This window comes from Arachis hypogaea, chromosome 4 (assembly GCF_003086295.3).
Source record: "Arachis hypogaea cultivar Tifrunner chromosome 4, arahy.Tifrunner.gnm2.J5K5, whole genome shotgun sequence".
In the NCBI taxonomy this organism is placed as follows: domain Eukaryota; kingdom Viridiplantae; phylum Streptophyta; class Magnoliopsida; order Fabales; family Fabaceae; genus Arachis; species Arachis hypogaea.
The window spans coordinates 1,799,793-1,816,724 of record NC_092039.1 but is presented as its reverse complement, the minus strand read 5'-3'; the positions used below and the strand labels follow the sequence as shown (position 1 = coordinate 1,816,724).

The window sequence follows — 16,932 nt, the reverse complement described above, 5'->3', positions numbered from 1 at the left end:
CTCGATCAACCCTTGTTATTTACATTCTCATTGATTGCGATCAAACTCTAATTTTATCATAGCCAATGATCATGCACTATATTGATATTCCTAGGAAGAACGATCTTGTCCTAAATTTTCAGTTATTAGTTTGAATTGTGACATTTTTAAATTAATTTTTGAGAATGTTAAATTTCGATTTAGAAATATAACAAACTTTAACTTTATAACTTTTAAATTTTTTAAACCCATACTTAGCACTCATTAATATTATTTTCTTTTTATCTAGCGCAGGAAAGGGAAAAAAGGTTAACACAACTATATGTCCTACTTCAATCTCCAAGTGCAACGAGATGTACATCTATTCTCCACCACAAATCATGATAGAATAAACTCTACAATCGACCAATTATATCCACTAATTTCAATTCATTAAAATCCTAATTCATCAACAATTTATGAGCCCAAACCAAACTCAAAAATAAACTAGTTAAAACTTAAAACCAAGCTCACTAAATTAGGGGTGTACAAATTTGGATTTAATCTACAGGATTAGCAATATTTATCCATATTTAATTTGCAAGTCCATCATAATACATCCAAACTGATATACAAATAAATAGAATTAGATGGTAAATTTTAGATATGTATTTGCGAATCTAGTCATATATCCGAATCATAATATTTTGCAGATAAATATTATATTTTTATTATTTAAAAATTTAATAATATTTTGGTAGTAATAAGTGTAAGAGTGAAAAAATTCAAATATTTTTCAAGTTTCAGAATTTTGATTTTGTTGACCAATAATATCCGATATCGGATTTGCAAATTTGCATATCAAGCCGGATAAGATTTCCAGACTTAAAAGTTGTATATATCTGACCCAACTTGATATTTTAGTACGGATGAGATAAAAAATTCACCTATATCCTATCCGATCCAAGCGTACACCCCTACACTAAATCAGTAGATTTGGTTTGAATCTCAAACCAAAATCATTATCTTAGCGCACTTGAACCATGTATATTTAGCCACTAAATTCAAACGAAACTTAAAAACCCTCTAAATAATGAACATCTAACAAAATCTATCTAGTAGAATATTAAGTTAGTGTGCTAATCGTTAAGTGTTTCGTTGTCACTCTCTGATTGATAAGGGACTGACATGAGACACTATTGCATTGGTTAAGGACCATTAGTCCAAATCTATAACAAAAGAAACAAGAAATAGTCATTTTACAAACCTTTGTTTGGACACTTAACTCCCTATGAATTTTAAAATTGAGACATATCGATCTCCGTAGTAACAAAAAAGGTCTTGGTCCTCTTTCATCTTTGCTAATCTCTCCCTTTTTCGTCATTAGTGTCGACATCCTCATAAAGTAAGGCAACATATAAGAATTGATCAACACAAAAAATTTCAAATAGTTACCTTTTAATAGTTAGATTTCAGAGGTGTATATAACATCAGGGCTTTGTCATGCAATCTTAAAAAAAAAGGAGGACCACAAAATGGCAAGAAATGGGAATTTAAGAACAGAACATTATTGGGAAAGCGTTGAGCGATTAGATTGGGGAAAATCTTGGGGACAAGGTTGTGATCACGGTTCACGGCTGAGCCTAGGATGGTTCTGGCTTCCATGGACTGGAGTTTTGGTGGTGCAGGACGATTAGGGATGCTGTAGAAATGAAGAAAATGAAGAGGAGTTGCTTTGTGTTGTTCCAGCAACCGAGAGTTGTGGAATGTGGATCCTAATCTCAGTGGCAAAGGGAAAAGGCAAAGACGATTGCTGATAATTGGAAAGGGAGCTTGGTGAGTGAGAATGGTGCTGATGGTGATGTAGTAGGTGCAATAGCTTTCTTGCATTTTGTGGTTGCTTATAGTTTGCTTTCTAAGCTGACTGTTGAATATCATATTAGAGATATAGGTTGTATATAAGTTATTCTGAGAGATATAGGTTTTATATAAGTTATTCTCTTTTAATATAGTTTCTGTTTTTAGATATCTGATTCTGTTGTATCTCCTACTCGTCTTACATCCCAGCCTGCTCGCACTCTTCTTCTCCATACTCATGTTCCCCTTAAGTTTTGGGGTGAGGCTGTTCTGACCACATGTTATTTAATTAATCGTATGCCCTCTTCTGTTTTGCAAAATCAAGTTCCTCATTCCATTTTATTTCCTCATGAGCACATTTTTTCTCTTCCACTACGAGTCTTTAGTTGTACTTGTTTCATCCATGATCTTACCCCAGGCAAAGACAAGTTAACTGCTCGCTCTATCAAATGTGTTTTCTTAGGGTACACTCGATTTCAAAAGGGTTATCGTTGTTATTCTTCAGCTCTTGATCGTTTCTTTGTGTCTGCTGATATCACTTTTCTTGAGAATACCCTTTTTTTTCTCTGCACCCGACATCACTTCACCTTCCATTACAGAGGTGTTTCCTGTTCCTTACTTAGATGGGCCTCCTATTCCCACAAAACCTCTCCAGGTTTATCATCGCCGTCCACGGCCTACAGTCCAAGATAACTCATCTCTTGAACCCGTGGTCGAACCGTCCTTGGATCCTTCTTCGGGAGTTAGCAGTAGTCCTCATATTACTCTCAAACAAAGTACTCGTTCCACCCGTAATCCTAATCCTATTTATAATTTCTTAGTTACCATCATTTATCATCTTCGCACTATGCTTTTACCTTCTCTTTGTCTTCTGTTTCTATACCCAAAACAACAGCAGAAGCTCTTTCACATCCAGGGTGGCGCCAGGCTATGATTGAGGAGATGTCTGCCTTACATTCTACTGGTACTTGGGATCTTGTTCTATTGCCACCGGGCAAATCTACTGTGGGTTGTCATTGGATCTATACTATTATCGTCGGCTCAGATGGAACCATTGATCGATTAAAAACCCGCCTTGTGGCTAAGGGCCACACTCAAATCTTTGGTTTGGACTATGGTGATACCTTCTCTCCTGTTGCGAAGATGGCCTCTGTTCGCCTTTTTCTTTCTATGGCTGCCATTCGCCATTGGCCTCATCATCAACTTGATATTAAAAATGCTTTCTTACATGGTGATCTCGAGGAGGAAGTATACATGGAGCAACCTCCCGGATTTGTTGCTCAGGGGGAGTCTTCCGACTTAGTATGTCATTTACGCCGATCTTTATATGGCTTGAAACAATCCCCTCGAGCTTGGTTTAGTCGCTTTAGTGCTGTTATTTCTAAATTTGGCATGATTCAGAGTGAAGTAGATCATTTAGTTTTCTCCCGTCATTCTTCCTCCACGACCTCCATATATCTGGTTGTTTATGTGGATGATATTGTCATTACTGGAGATGATCATGAGGGAATCACTCAGTTAAAACAGCACTTGTTTGATCACTTTCAGACTAAGGATATGGGAAAGTTAAAATATTTCCTAGGAATTGAAGTGGCACAATCTAATGCTGGGATCTGTATCTCACAGAGAAAATATGCTTTGGATATTCTTGAAGAAACTGGAATGTTGGATTCTAGACCTGTAGATACACCAATGGATCCCAACACAAAACTTAGTTCAGATCAAGGAGAACCTCTTGTAGATCCTGGTAGATATCATAGATTAATTGGCCGATTGAATTATTTGACAGTCACTCGACCAGATATTTCATTTGCCACAAGTATCCTAAGTCAATTTCTTGACTCCCTATGCGATAGTCATTGGGACGCAGCTGTTAGAGTCCTTAGATATATCAAAGGTGCTCCATGAAAAGGTTTGTTGTATGAAGATAAAGAACATAACCAAATTGTTGGGTATACTGATACAGATTGGGCAGGATCTCCATTTGATAGACGTTCTACATCTGGTTATTGTGTTTTTATTGGTGGAAACTTGATATCTTGGAAGAGTAAGAAGAAAAATGTTGTAGCAAGATCTAGTGCGAAAGCTGAATATAGAGCTATGGCACTTGCCACATGTGAACTTATATGGTTGAAGCAATTAGTTAAGGAACTTAAGTTTTGTGAGCCGAGTAAGATGGAATTGGTGTGCGATAATCAAGCTGCCTTACATATTGCTTCCAACCCTGTGTTTCATGAACGGACCAAGCACATAGAGATTGATTGCCATTTCATAAGGGAGAAGTTGCAAAGTGGGGAAATAGTAACAGCCTTTGTCAACTCCATTGATCAACTTGCAAATATTTTCACCAAAGCTCTCCGGGGTCCTCGGATACAATACATATGTAACAAGCTTGGTGCATATGATTTATATGCTCCAGCTTGAGGGGGAGTGTTGAATATCAGATTAGAGATATAGGTTGTATATAAGTTATTCTGAGAGATATAGGCTTTATATAAGTTATTCTGTTTTGATATAATTTCTGTTTTTAGATATCTGATTTTGTTGTATCTCCTAGTATTAAGGGATTTGATTTCTATACCTTATGTATATATATATTGACGCTGAGAGATGATTCTCTCAAGAAATTCATCCAAAACACAATCCTTGTCTCACTTCTTTCTCACTTCTTTCGTGTATTTCAAGTCTTGACATTGAATGAGCAGCCACTTTCTCGGCCATGGTTGCTGCTAATGAAGAGCTCCCTGAGGCCTGAGCTGTACCAAATCACTGGTTTGACTCAGATGATTCTCGATGAGGTCTTATTTGAGCTTCCGATGCTTTGGACTTTGTTTTCTTGCTATTCTTTATTTTAAACTAGTGGTAGTGGAAGACTATACTGCATGTATGATACCATAGTTATATCCTGAAATAATGGACGGGAACCTGGGTTAAGTGTCCACTCTTTCTTAATCTCTTAATGGTTTTAAATTTTTATCTCATTTATGGGTGGTTTTGATACCTCCTTTTATGAAGCATCTCTGATCAGTTATATGTAAATTCTCTTTTGAAAATTTGTCAAATCATAGGGTTTTTAGGTCTAGTAAAGCAGAATGTAAAACACATTTTTCTAAATTGTGGCACACCGCCATTTTCACAAAACATATTACCAAGGAATTCCCATTTACGTTTTGATCAAGCAGCCATGTAACGAAAAGGGTTATCATCCTATTATCATAACTATAAGTATTCATTTTCAATATGATATATACTATTCTATAAGCTTAATAATATACAATACAAAATAACGAGGGAATAACTGAACAAACTCCATGGACATGACAATGAATTTCGTTACTCTGTAACCTATATAAAAATATTAAAAAAAAGAAAAAGAAAAAGAAAAGAAAAGAAGAGAAAAATCTATATAGAATGTAATGCAGATGAACAACACGAAAATTAAGATCTAGGCCAAAAATAAAATAAAGACCTCATGATATCTCCCTCCTTTGCTTTTTTTGCTTTTGCCGCAGAGATAGCTCTATAACTCATTTTTATATCCTTTTTTTTGCACAATATCCCAAACTCAATATATACATGCCTGTGGAGTCTTTATTCAACCCCACCAAAACCCTACATATTTCTGAGATATTCCTTACCTTCTCCAAATTCTTGAACCTTATCTTCATGAAGAACAGAGGAAAGAAAGGAAAAATGACTGAATACAACAGCACAACTGCGCGATGCAGGATGCACATCATTGTTCAATTCCTTAGTATGAATTCCAAAACCCATGAACTGTCAGTATGTCCTGATATGTGCCGTTAAGATTGGACAGCCAGCCTTTGGAGATGCTCAAAGAAAACTTGAAGACTCACATCATCAGTGAAGATTATGTCTGAACCCGCAGCCATCTCGTGTGCATTATTATATGTTGCTGATGGATTCAGCTTCGCTAATAAAAATCTAGCCTGTTTGATACCAACAAAACCTTGGTCAGGTTCCCATCATTGGTTATTCTGAAGTAATAATCAATCTGATTGGACAAATAAAAGGGGCGAAGAAAAACAAACCAAAAAAATTAAATAACTGCTAAATTGTTGTTTGACTTGGAAATTTGGAATTAATATAATACCTCACTTTTGATATGGACAGATTTTAGAAAAAGATCATGACTAGCAAAATAAGACAAATAACAAGCAAAATGGTATTGGTAAATGACACTAACCTGGGAACCATGTTGATCGCACACTACCAATCTAGGAACAGGGAAACGTTCTCTAATTATCATTTGGGCATCATGATGTGGAGCTTGTAATAGTTGTGCAAATGCCTGTGCAATATTGAAGTTAGCAAAGTAGGACAAGAAACTACAATGAATGCAATACCGGAGATTAATTGTTTTAGGTTTTAAAAGCAAATATCAATCTGTGAGCACAATTTTTCAACTAGAAAACATCTTTAGCAGGACATGAATAAGAACATACCTGGTGTTCTGGTTGGTTCTGGTATCCCAAGTTGCGCCACTGAGCTATTGTCATCCCGTGATAAATTACCACACTAAAATATGAATCTAACAACAGAATGCGGTCTGCAGCGATGGATGCTACATCTAATAAGGCAGGGCCAGGTAGTGAATTGAATGAATATGATATTAACGATGGCTGAATCATGACAGCAGCATTACTAATATTTTCTCTGTTTAACAACATGCGGAAGTAGGCAGTCTCATCTGGACTGTTGTTGAAAACCTGGCAATGCATATCACCACCCACATGCAACAAAGTTTAAACAAAGAAAATTGAAAATCAGGATAGGAAAAATATTGCAATAAAAGATACCTGTACAAACTGTGACCGCCGCAGATTAAACATAAATTGGGGGAAGAGTGAAAATGCAGGGTTTAATGTAAAAGATGATGGATCATCCTTGCGATAGTCACCAAATTTAGAACAGACGCGAATGAGGTATCGATCCAACCACCGTGTGGCATCAAATGCTTCCTGATCAAACAAGAAGTTATGCTCAGTTAGGCATTTGTATAATAAAATACTTGATATAAATTTTGCCACATGTAATACATGTCCAGCAACGTGGTTTTGATGTTAGATGAAATGGTTACTTCTCTAGCAGAGTTAACATGAGTAATTATCTCAAATTATTAAGCTATTAGGCTAAGGTTGTTTGACTTAGAATTCTCTAACATGTAATACATGCTCGTCTACCTTATGCTAAGCTGTGATCACACCCATGACCATTGGGTCATCAACATTTTAACAACATATCAACTAGTGCCTATCTAAAATGTTTAAGCTACTACATCCAAGAAAATGGGGATAATGCAAGAATGGGGATAATGCAAGGATATCCACTATCCCCTTTTTGTTTTCCTCTCACGTGGATGTTGAGTCACTTGGACTTCAAAAAAATAAAAATAAAAAATAAAAAGATGGGGACCAGTGAAGGGGATAACCATTGACAGCATGATTTTGGTTAATGAGTTAGCATGCTTTGAAAACACAAGAATTAATAGGGATGCAAAGTGGCATGCTTAAGTACATAGGTGGGTTACAACCATTCAATAAGTAGGAACATGGACGATGAGACAGTTAAAAAGGCAATTTTTGCAGTTAGCCAATAGTAAAACTAATGAATCACTAATAAGGAGTTGTAATACATTTTTAGGAACACTAATGAGAACAAAAGATAGAAAAAATAATAGTGATATACCTCAGTCTCCATTTTCAGAGAAGCATATCTAGCCAGTACCACGGCAGCAGTTTCTTGGTCAAATCCTTGAATCAGTTCCTGATGAGAAAATCATGTTACTAAATTAAAATCCCATAATTAATGAATCTATCAATTTCCTTGTCATCAAATATTCGCCATACAAAGAAAATAATGCAGGGAATAACAAAATTTAAGAAAAAGAAAAAGAAACAACCACCAAACTGTACAAATAAAAGTAAAATGAAACTACCTCAGTGCTAACAGAACTATCTACCCATCTTCTAGTTACTGTTGTGACTCGAAGCACTAATTGACCATCTGGGCTCTGATAGCTGCAACAAGAAATGACCATCAACATTTAACTCCCAGAAGGATGCTGGAAAGTGGCATATAGTATATATAAGGGATAAGATATAAGAGATGCTATCAAGCACAACCTTGTAAGAAACTGCAGGTACAGCTGTTGGTTGGCAGCATTTGGTGTGTTTGACCGGTCACTTGATGAAAGATCAAACATCACTGTCAAGCACGTACTCTTGTCAAGACCACACATCTTCCATGCTGTTGTATTCCCCTCTCCTATTACAGTGTCAGCAACAGAAGGCCCTTTCTGCAGAATGTAAAAATAACCATCAAAATCCAGAAATATCATGTCATGCATATCTTAGTTCTGTTGAGCCAACACAAACGCCAATTTCAGAGCCAATTATGTATATGTATAGGAAATTGAGTTGGAAATATAAGATGCTTCAACCTTTTCCAATGATGTGCAAGGTCCAATTATTCCCTGAATTTTGATTTCCTTTGAACAATTTACCTCAAGGGTACCACTGAAACATAAACCAAGTTTGGCAGTAAGCATGCTTGATAGCACGGGACGATATCTTAGAGAGAATAGGAAACAAGGAAAAAGGAAGAATGACAATACAAAATAAAACATGAAAAACAATATCGATAGCCCAAAATCAATCAAAAGGTGAAGTCAAATAATAATTCTCAAAAATAATTTAAAAAAAAACCACCGAAAAACCCACACATACATTGTCACCAAGTGAATTGGTCCAAAAAACTTAAAAGATGGTACCCTTCAGATCTTCAAGACATGCATAAATAGATAGAAGCAAGCTTTAGGAGTTTAGTGGAATAGCCCTAAAGGCCTAAACTGAATCCTATATTTTTCCCCTTATTTTTGCTTTCACTAGTGACTTATTATTTGATAGTACATTTAACATATACTCAGAAATTCTCTCCATATTGGTAGCATTTCTTCACAATGTAACATGCTTCTCATAAAATTGAAAATACCTACTTTCTCATTGATGTAATGAAACATTGATTACATGTCAATGCTAAAGAAAGAAGGACCAAATATACCTCTCCAAAAGAAAATCCCTTAAATTCCAGATTAAGTATTAACTCACTAGCAAACAATTACTACAGAAAAGGTTGGGATCCAATGAAAGCAAGGAGGAAGCCAAATAACAGCCGTGAACAGAAGGCCAAAATAAACTGAAATTAGGTGAAAAGAAAACCAAGCATAACATCTGAATAAAAGATTACTTACTTGAAACAGAGACCAAGAGCTTGTTCCCCATCCTCAAAAACACGCTTAAAAGAGTCCCTAAAGACTGAATGACCAAAACTTTCAGACAAGACAACAAGGCCACCAGTTCTTTCAACTGCGACTTTCATTTCCGCAACTCCAACCTTTAATATTAAAGCATCCATGAATTAGTAGAAGACAAAGAATGAGAATAACCAGATCCTAATAGTTTTCTTAAAGCAACATTCTTATAATGAGACCAGCTCTCTTTTTATGGAAGTCACTGATAAGGTAAGAACTCAAGATAGCTTCAGTGTCAAGAGGATAAAGCAAGCTTGATAATCATAATGTCATCAATATAATGTCCCAATGTTTGTAAATGGCACATATATCAATCACATTGAGTATATATGGTTTCACAGGCTTTGATGCCAACTGTTGTCAGATCAAGAGAGAGATGCCATTCAGGAGATACCCAAACAAGTCCGGAAAACTTCTTCAGCCGGGAATGCAAACTATGGATGACATTCTTCTAGGATACGAAAATTGAAAAAATCATTAAGGGTACAAAGATATGAGGATGGCTGCAAAGTTTTGGTTCAAAAATTGAAAAAATCCAATGTTATAAAAACTGTAACTGTTCGAAAACAATTTCTAGGTATAATGATGCCTTTTAATATAGAATTTTGATGATTTACACGCTAATCAAAACTCATGCCAAGTGATTCAGAAGTCTCAGTTTCAGAGACCAATCAGATCTCTGACACCGGTCAGATATGTGATCTATCCATGCATTCTTTATCCAACTATATCCGTGAAGGAAATCGAGCAGTATGAGAAAATAAGTATTCTGACACAAACCTGATCAAGTGCAGAGGCAAAAAGATCTAAAACATGACCCTGGCTAACCAGCTGTTTGGCAATACTCTCATAAAATTTGACTGCCTTCTTAAAGTATGGTGCTGCATCTTTATCAAGATCTTTATGAGAACGCACTGGGTCAGATAGATCCTTTGACACAATCTGCATAGTAATTTCAAAATCAGAATTTGCCGCATTAGAAATGTTCTGTGGCTGATTTACTTATTTTGGTAGAAAAAGATATTCTGCAAGAAGAAAGGAAAGTAACAAAGAGGACGAGACAGCCAAACCAAAATAAAAGATAAGTCCTAATGAACACCAATCCCTTCAAATGTCAGATGACAATATGCCCTTGAAATAAACCAGAAGCATAGCACAAAGCAATGTCAGAAATGTAACTTTGTCTCAAATAAAGTCTACAGTTGGGAAGGGGAAAAAAAAAAGGGGGGGTGGGGGGGGGGGGGGGGGGACACATTGAAACTTCTAGCAGTTTTTCTCTAACCAAATACACCAAAGCACAACATTAACCAGTGATTGCTACAAGATCTTTGCATCTTCGTGAGAGATTAAGGAGAAAAATATGTAAATCCACTAAACTCATGATTCGTGCTAATAGATTGTTCAATAACTGTCCTGTAATTCCTTGATTTCTTTCCACTTAATACAATCTTTTGTGCAATTTTAAATTAAGAAAAAGAGACAGAGTTGCCCCTTTCTTATTCTCCATCAAAAATCAAAATGTCAATGACACAGAAAAACTTAAATCATGTGAACTCACCATTATAGTATCTTAATATAGCAGCATGCCTACCTCTTCTAAACAAAGGAATATAAGGAGTTTAAATCTATTCGATTCAAACACTTCCACTTTTAAGATTGCTAATGAAATATGTGGTTTCAGTACAGCACCACTTCAATGCATCAGACAAATTACTAAACTTAAAATTATAAAAGAATAATAATAAATAAAATAATATGATTTTGAGTACAGTATCTGGTTCTCCAACCCATCAAATGAAACTTAAATACCAGATAAATGAGAATTAAGCCTCAAAGTGGTTCCTGAAGTTGCACTCGATCCTCAAAGTGGTCGTTGAAGTTTACCCAATTTCATCCTCCGGGACTCATACTAGTCCCTATTCCCTAAGGCATTTTCCATCCATCGGAACATTGAAACGACATCGTTTTGTATTTATAAAAAAAATAAAAAATAAAAGAAGAAAACACGAGCCTCCCCTTCCCCTTCCCCTTCCCCAACCCGAGGCCTCTGTCGCCACCTCTCGCCAGCTTTTCTCATGGCACCGCACCGCTTGCCCCCCCCCCCTCCCCAACCTAGTCTCTCACACTCGTCTCCTCTGTCTCCCTCTGCCTCCCTGATCCCTTTTATATTCCCTAATCCCAAAATTAACCCGTCACTGCACTCCTTAAGTGAAGCTGAGATCTTCGAGCAAACCTATGAGAGGTGCCGCACTGCTCCCATGAAAGGTGTTTCCTTCACTGTTGATTAATTCACTGAGGTCCTTGAAAAAGTATGATTTTGATCCAAGGTTGGCACCAAGGTCAGTTTGCTTCGCTTCGGAGTTTTTTTTTTTTTAATTGTTTATTAACTGCAATGAAGTTCATCCTGTCACTGGTTGCATAAAATTTTGAACTTGATAAATGGATTTTGTGGTTTAGGTGGAAGATGACTTTGAATTGAGTTTGTTGAATTGGTGTGTATTGATGAATAATGAGATTTTTTAATTAATGTGTCTGTGGAAATTGATGGTTGGTTGTGCATGAAGAAAAACAAAATGAGGTAATGGAGGAATTAATTTTGGGATTAGAGGCAGAGGGAGGCAGAGAGGAGACAAGAGAATAGGGAGAGGCAGAGAGAGACAGAAAGGAGACAAGAGCGTAAGAGACTAGGTTGGAGAAGGGGGAGTGCGGCGCGGCGCTGTGACGGAGGCCGGCGAGAATCGGCAACAAAGAGGAAAGGGAAGGGGAGGCTCTGGTTTTCTTTTCTTCTTTTTTTTTACAAATACAAAACGACATCATTTCAGTGTTCCGATGGACGGAAAAAGCCTCAGGGACCAGTATGAGTCCCGGAGTGCAAGTTCCCAGGTGAAATTGGGTAACTATTAACTTCAAAGACCACTTTGAGACTCGAGTGCAACTTTAGGGACCACTTTGAGGCTTAACTCGATAAATGAGCATGGTACAAAATGTCCAACAATTCCAATGGTAGCAACACATTCCTAACGTTAGAAAGTTAGATGAAGTTTTCCTATTACTAACATTTTTCATCACAATAAAAACACTAAAACAGTCTTGAACTGAGAATAATATTCAGCCAAAATTAATAATTCACAACAAATAAAAAATAAATCATACAGCTAAGAGCAGAGAACTGATTTACCGTGCCAGGTCCTTCAGTGCAAGGACCTCCAACCAACGCAATGATTCTAGCCCCTGTCCCAGGAATACAAGCACCAAGCAAACCCGCCGCAACACTCAAAGCCACACCAGTGCACCGTGCTGGACGACTGCCTGGTGGAACAGGCCATTGGTCAGTCTGCAACTCATCTAGTAGCTGGAAGAAAAAACAATAGCACAACAAATTTATGAACAAACTCTCAATTGGAATGCTGGAGTAAGAACACAAATGAATAATACTTCAGGTTCAAGTATCTAGCTTAAACTACTGGTGTCTTTTAGTTAGTGTATTTATTTATTCAAGTTCATAATATCCACTTGACTAAGAAAAACAAAATCAGGACTCAACCATTAATTTATTTTACTATCGGCATGCATAATAGTGTGAACTGTGAAGGACAAAATTAAAAAATTAAATAGCATACTCTTCAATAAACAAGAACGAAAGATAAGCTGCAAAGAGAAATGATACTTGCTCCACTTTTTGGTACAGCTCAAGTATATATCTTCAATTTTTTTATATTAAAAAAAAAATTGGCATTCTCACTCTTTTTAACTTTCAATTTTAATATTAAAAAGAGAAGGTGTAGCAGTGTACACAAAATTAGTAGAGTGCTGAGTGTGCTAGTCATTTAAGCAAAGCCTACAATTTATGTTCATCTTCAACTCACTAAAAAGCTACACAATGCAAAACAGAAATTCAGCTAGAAAAAAATATATTGAAAAAGAGAAAGAAAAACACCACACTACCGAATTGAGAGTGTATTCGCAGTCCGAAGCAGGCAGCAAGAACCGCGAAACGCCAGAAGAAGCCGGAACGAAACCACCGGGGCTGCCCTGCGCCAATCCCTTCTGAGGCACCCTTCCAAGTCCCAGCTGGTCCAAAATCTGGTCCTTGGAAATCTCCTTCGTTCCACGGAACACATAAACTTTAGACATATCACTGAATCCCAATTCATGGACCTGCACCTGCGTCCCGAACGAGACGAATCCGACGAGGGCATTATCCGGGAGCAGCTCGATCGCCTGCCGGAGGGCGGACTTTGCGAATTCCAATTCCTCAGCGATCATACAGGTATCAAGAACGAATACAAAGACCGGCGGAGGAGGCGGCGGAGGCGCCTGTGAGTGCGTTAGGGAAGCGGGGTCTAACGAGACGGTTGGGACGGTGTACTCGATGGTAGTGTACTGAGGGTAGAGCTCACCGGGGAGGTTGGTTTCGGAAATTTGGGAGTAGTGAGGGGGGAAGCGGTTGCGCTGGTAGCAGAAGGGGCAGATCCAGATCTTGGCGGTGAAGTCGACGCGCGAGAAGGGGTTGAGGGCGGAGGTGCAGGTTTTGCAGCGTAACGGGGAGTATGGGAGGCGGGGGATGTCGGTGTGAGGGCGTATGATGGAGATTGTGGCGGCGAGTGGGATCACGCACTTGCTCGCTTCGACCTTCGTGCTTGGCCATATGTTCCACGTCATCCGCACTCCGTCGACCCCCTCGGGATCTGTGTTCGCTATCTCCGACATTGTAAGGATTTATTATTAGCTTATTACTATGATGAGGAATTCAAGTGAAAGCGAGAATTAGAAGTTGTGTGTTTGGGGACCCCTTTGAGAATTAAGAGAGAAAGGGGTCAACACTCAATACACAGCAACGCGATGATGTTTTTTCGATGAGTTTGCTGCGCAGCAGAGCATTGGAAGGTGACGGAGGGAGAGACCGAGAGAGAAAGACTGTATTTAAAAAGACTGTTTATTTTATGAAGGGGTATATCTTTTTTTGGGGCGTGAGACGCACGTGTTTGTTTGTCTTGCGTTAATGGTTAAGCTTAATTTGTAAAGTCTTCGGGTCTGTTTGATAAATAAGTTGTAGAGGATAACATTTCGTTTAAGTTTTTTGGACGTTTTTATTTGATATTTGGTAATTTTTTTCAAATATTGATGTGATTTTGCATGCTAAAAGCGCGTTTAAATAATAAATTGTAGTTTATGGGTTTATTTAACGTATTTCACGTTTGTTATTGGTGATTAGGATTAGAAGTGAGTTAAGCCATCTTATGAGCCAGCTTGAATGCGACTCATTAATAGCTCGATAAACTGAACTCGTGAGTTGATAAGCGGAATTTTAGTTTGGATTTGAGCTCATAAATTAAATGAGTCGAGTTTGAGCTTTGATAACTAGTTCGATTATATATAAAATATTAAAAGTATAGATTGAATGCATATAGCATATGCATACTAATAATTATATCTATATATATATATATATATATATATATATATATATAATTTTACATATATATTAATATTCATAATTGTTTAAAATTTTATAGTCATTTTTTATATATAATTTTGATGTAGGAGATAAATAAAAAATTTATAATTGATAGATAAACAATATATTAAAAAAACTAATCTTTTTTAATATATATAAGTTATAATTTATTGATATAGAATTATAGATTATGTTCCTATTATTTGAGTCGGCTCGTGAGTTTTCGTTGAGTCGAGTTTGAGCATACGAAATAGGTTCGATTGTTAATAAGTCGAGCCGTAAGTCAAGCTTAATTTTCGTGAGTCAAGCTTGAGCTTGGTCTAACTCGACTCAACTCGGATAATTTCCAGCCCTACTGGTCATTATTGGCTTTAATAGTTTTCTTTATAATTTTTTATCATTTTTAATACTTTCTTTCATATCTTAATTTTTTATTTTTTATTATAATTTTGTTATAATATGAATTATTGCTTTTATTAAAAAGGATAAAGTATATAAAAAATTGATCATACATAACAATAGAGTCATAAGTAATAAAATTTTATCGTCCAAAATAATACTAAAGAAGACATACTGAGAGTATTAAAACGATTATACTGTAAAATTTATTATTGTAATTCTTGTGCACGATTTATTATTCTAATCTTTAATAATATATATTATTGTTCCTATTAAAAATAATAAATTAAATAAAAAATAAATTATAAATAATAATAAAAATATAACTAATAAAAAGCTAAACCTGAAACAATAATAAAAATAAGATTATTGAAAATATTTAAAAAGAATACTAAAATTTATTATTTTATATGTTTTTTAATTTAATAAATAAATATTAATTTTATTATAAAAACAATACTTAAAATTATCAATTTTTATATGTTATTTTTAATTTAATAAATAAATATTAATTTTTATTTTAATAATAAAAAATTATAACATATTAAAATAGAGTACTATAAAAAATACTATATAAAATATATACTAAAAAAAGTATAAAAAAATTTAAATATACTTAAAAAAATAACATCATAATTTAATATTATATTATTTTTAGTAATTAACTAATTATTTATCTAAAAGTGATTTTAACTAATATTATCCAAACAATATTCATTTTAACAAAATTAATTTTAATATAAAATTGTCAAACATAAATCATGTTGGCATAAACTCGCATCTACCCAAAATCAATTCTACAAAATCACTTTTATTCAAACTTCAGTTTGACGAACGGCAATCCAAACACACACTAAAAAGTAAAGACGGCTATAAATCTGGAATTGTGTTGAATATTAAAAAATCTAATTTAATACTGGTTTGGTGAGAGACTCTTTTAAGTTTTAAGTTCTATCTACTTTACACTAATAATTTTTCGCATGAGGTTCTGTTCTTGCTTGTCAGTCGAGGTATAACTCATTCTCATTAAGCTTTTACTCCGAGCTTTCTTATCTCCGCTCCAAGCTTTTTTTCCAAGGGAGGTACACCTTGATGCAGAATGAACAAAGATGGGGGAGGTACCTGCAAAAGGCACTCCGATGCTCAAGTCAACTTTTGTCAACTTATTTTTAAGTGAAATTCAACTTACCTCGTCGCGAGTTCTCCTTTTGCCTTTATATTGGGAGTTTGTGATATGAGATTTTTTGGTTACTGATTTATAATGGTAACGCATGGAGATCAATAATATTCTGATTTGCCGTTATGGTTTTAATAGCCGACCTATAACGTGTATGCAGAGATTTTCATAAGCGATGTATAACGGCCATATCATAATGCCTAAGCTGAGTCAGGTGAAATTTTAATAAAATAGGTTGAGTTTTTAAATAACGATGTATAACTCGGTCTATACGTTATAGGTGTGGAGTCCCCAATTCAAGACACTTTATTAAAACTTTCGTGGGGAGAGAAAATAGTAAAAAATAAAAGAAAATAAAATAAACAAAAAGTCGTTAGTGAAGTATTATTCATTGATTAGACACCAGTTGGCTTTCCTATGACATTTGGGCCGTTGGTTCAAATAAAGGGTGGGGATTAGGGGAAAAAATTTCAAATAATTTCATAAATTGTGCCAATTTATTTCATTTGGAATTTCAAGTGTTTGTTTCATAAAAGCAGAAGCCTTGAACTCGACAATTTTCGAGAGGGTTAAAGTATGAGCAAAAAAAGTTAGTGCATGTGTTTCTATTTGTCTTTCTTCATCATTTTTTAGAGTAATGGATGTCAAGAAATTGATTGAAGTCCGAAGGAAAGATGATGGTTCGTATAACTGAGTAGGGGAAGATGTAAAAATTCGTGGGTCTTTATTTGTTGATGAAGAGAGTGTCAT

At 35.7% G+C, this 16,932-nt stretch overlaps 1 protein-coding gene across 1 annotated transcript; it reads right to left on the bottom strand.

The window, feature by feature from the left end:
- Positions 1-5,002: 5,002 nt before the first annotated feature.
- Positions 5,003-14,074, bottom strand: LOC112795659 (protein transport protein SEC23 E). Its single transcript, XM_025837706.3, has 12 exons — positions 13,094-14,074; positions 12,327-12,500; positions 9,929-10,090; positions 9,089-9,231; positions 8,279-8,354; positions 7,962-8,134; positions 7,775-7,856; positions 7,525-7,602; positions 6,636-6,797; positions 6,282-6,545; positions 6,023-6,127; positions 5,003-5,765 (listed from the first exon to the last, which is right to left on the bottom strand). The coding sequence occupies exons 1-12, from the start codon at positions 13,856-13,858 to the stop codon at positions 5,619-5,621; spliced, it is 2,331 nt and encodes a 776-aa protein (XP_025693491.1). The 5' UTR covers positions 13,859-14,074; the 3' UTR covers positions 5,003-5,618.
- Between the last annotated feature and the right edge of the window lie 2,858 nt (positions 14,075-16,932).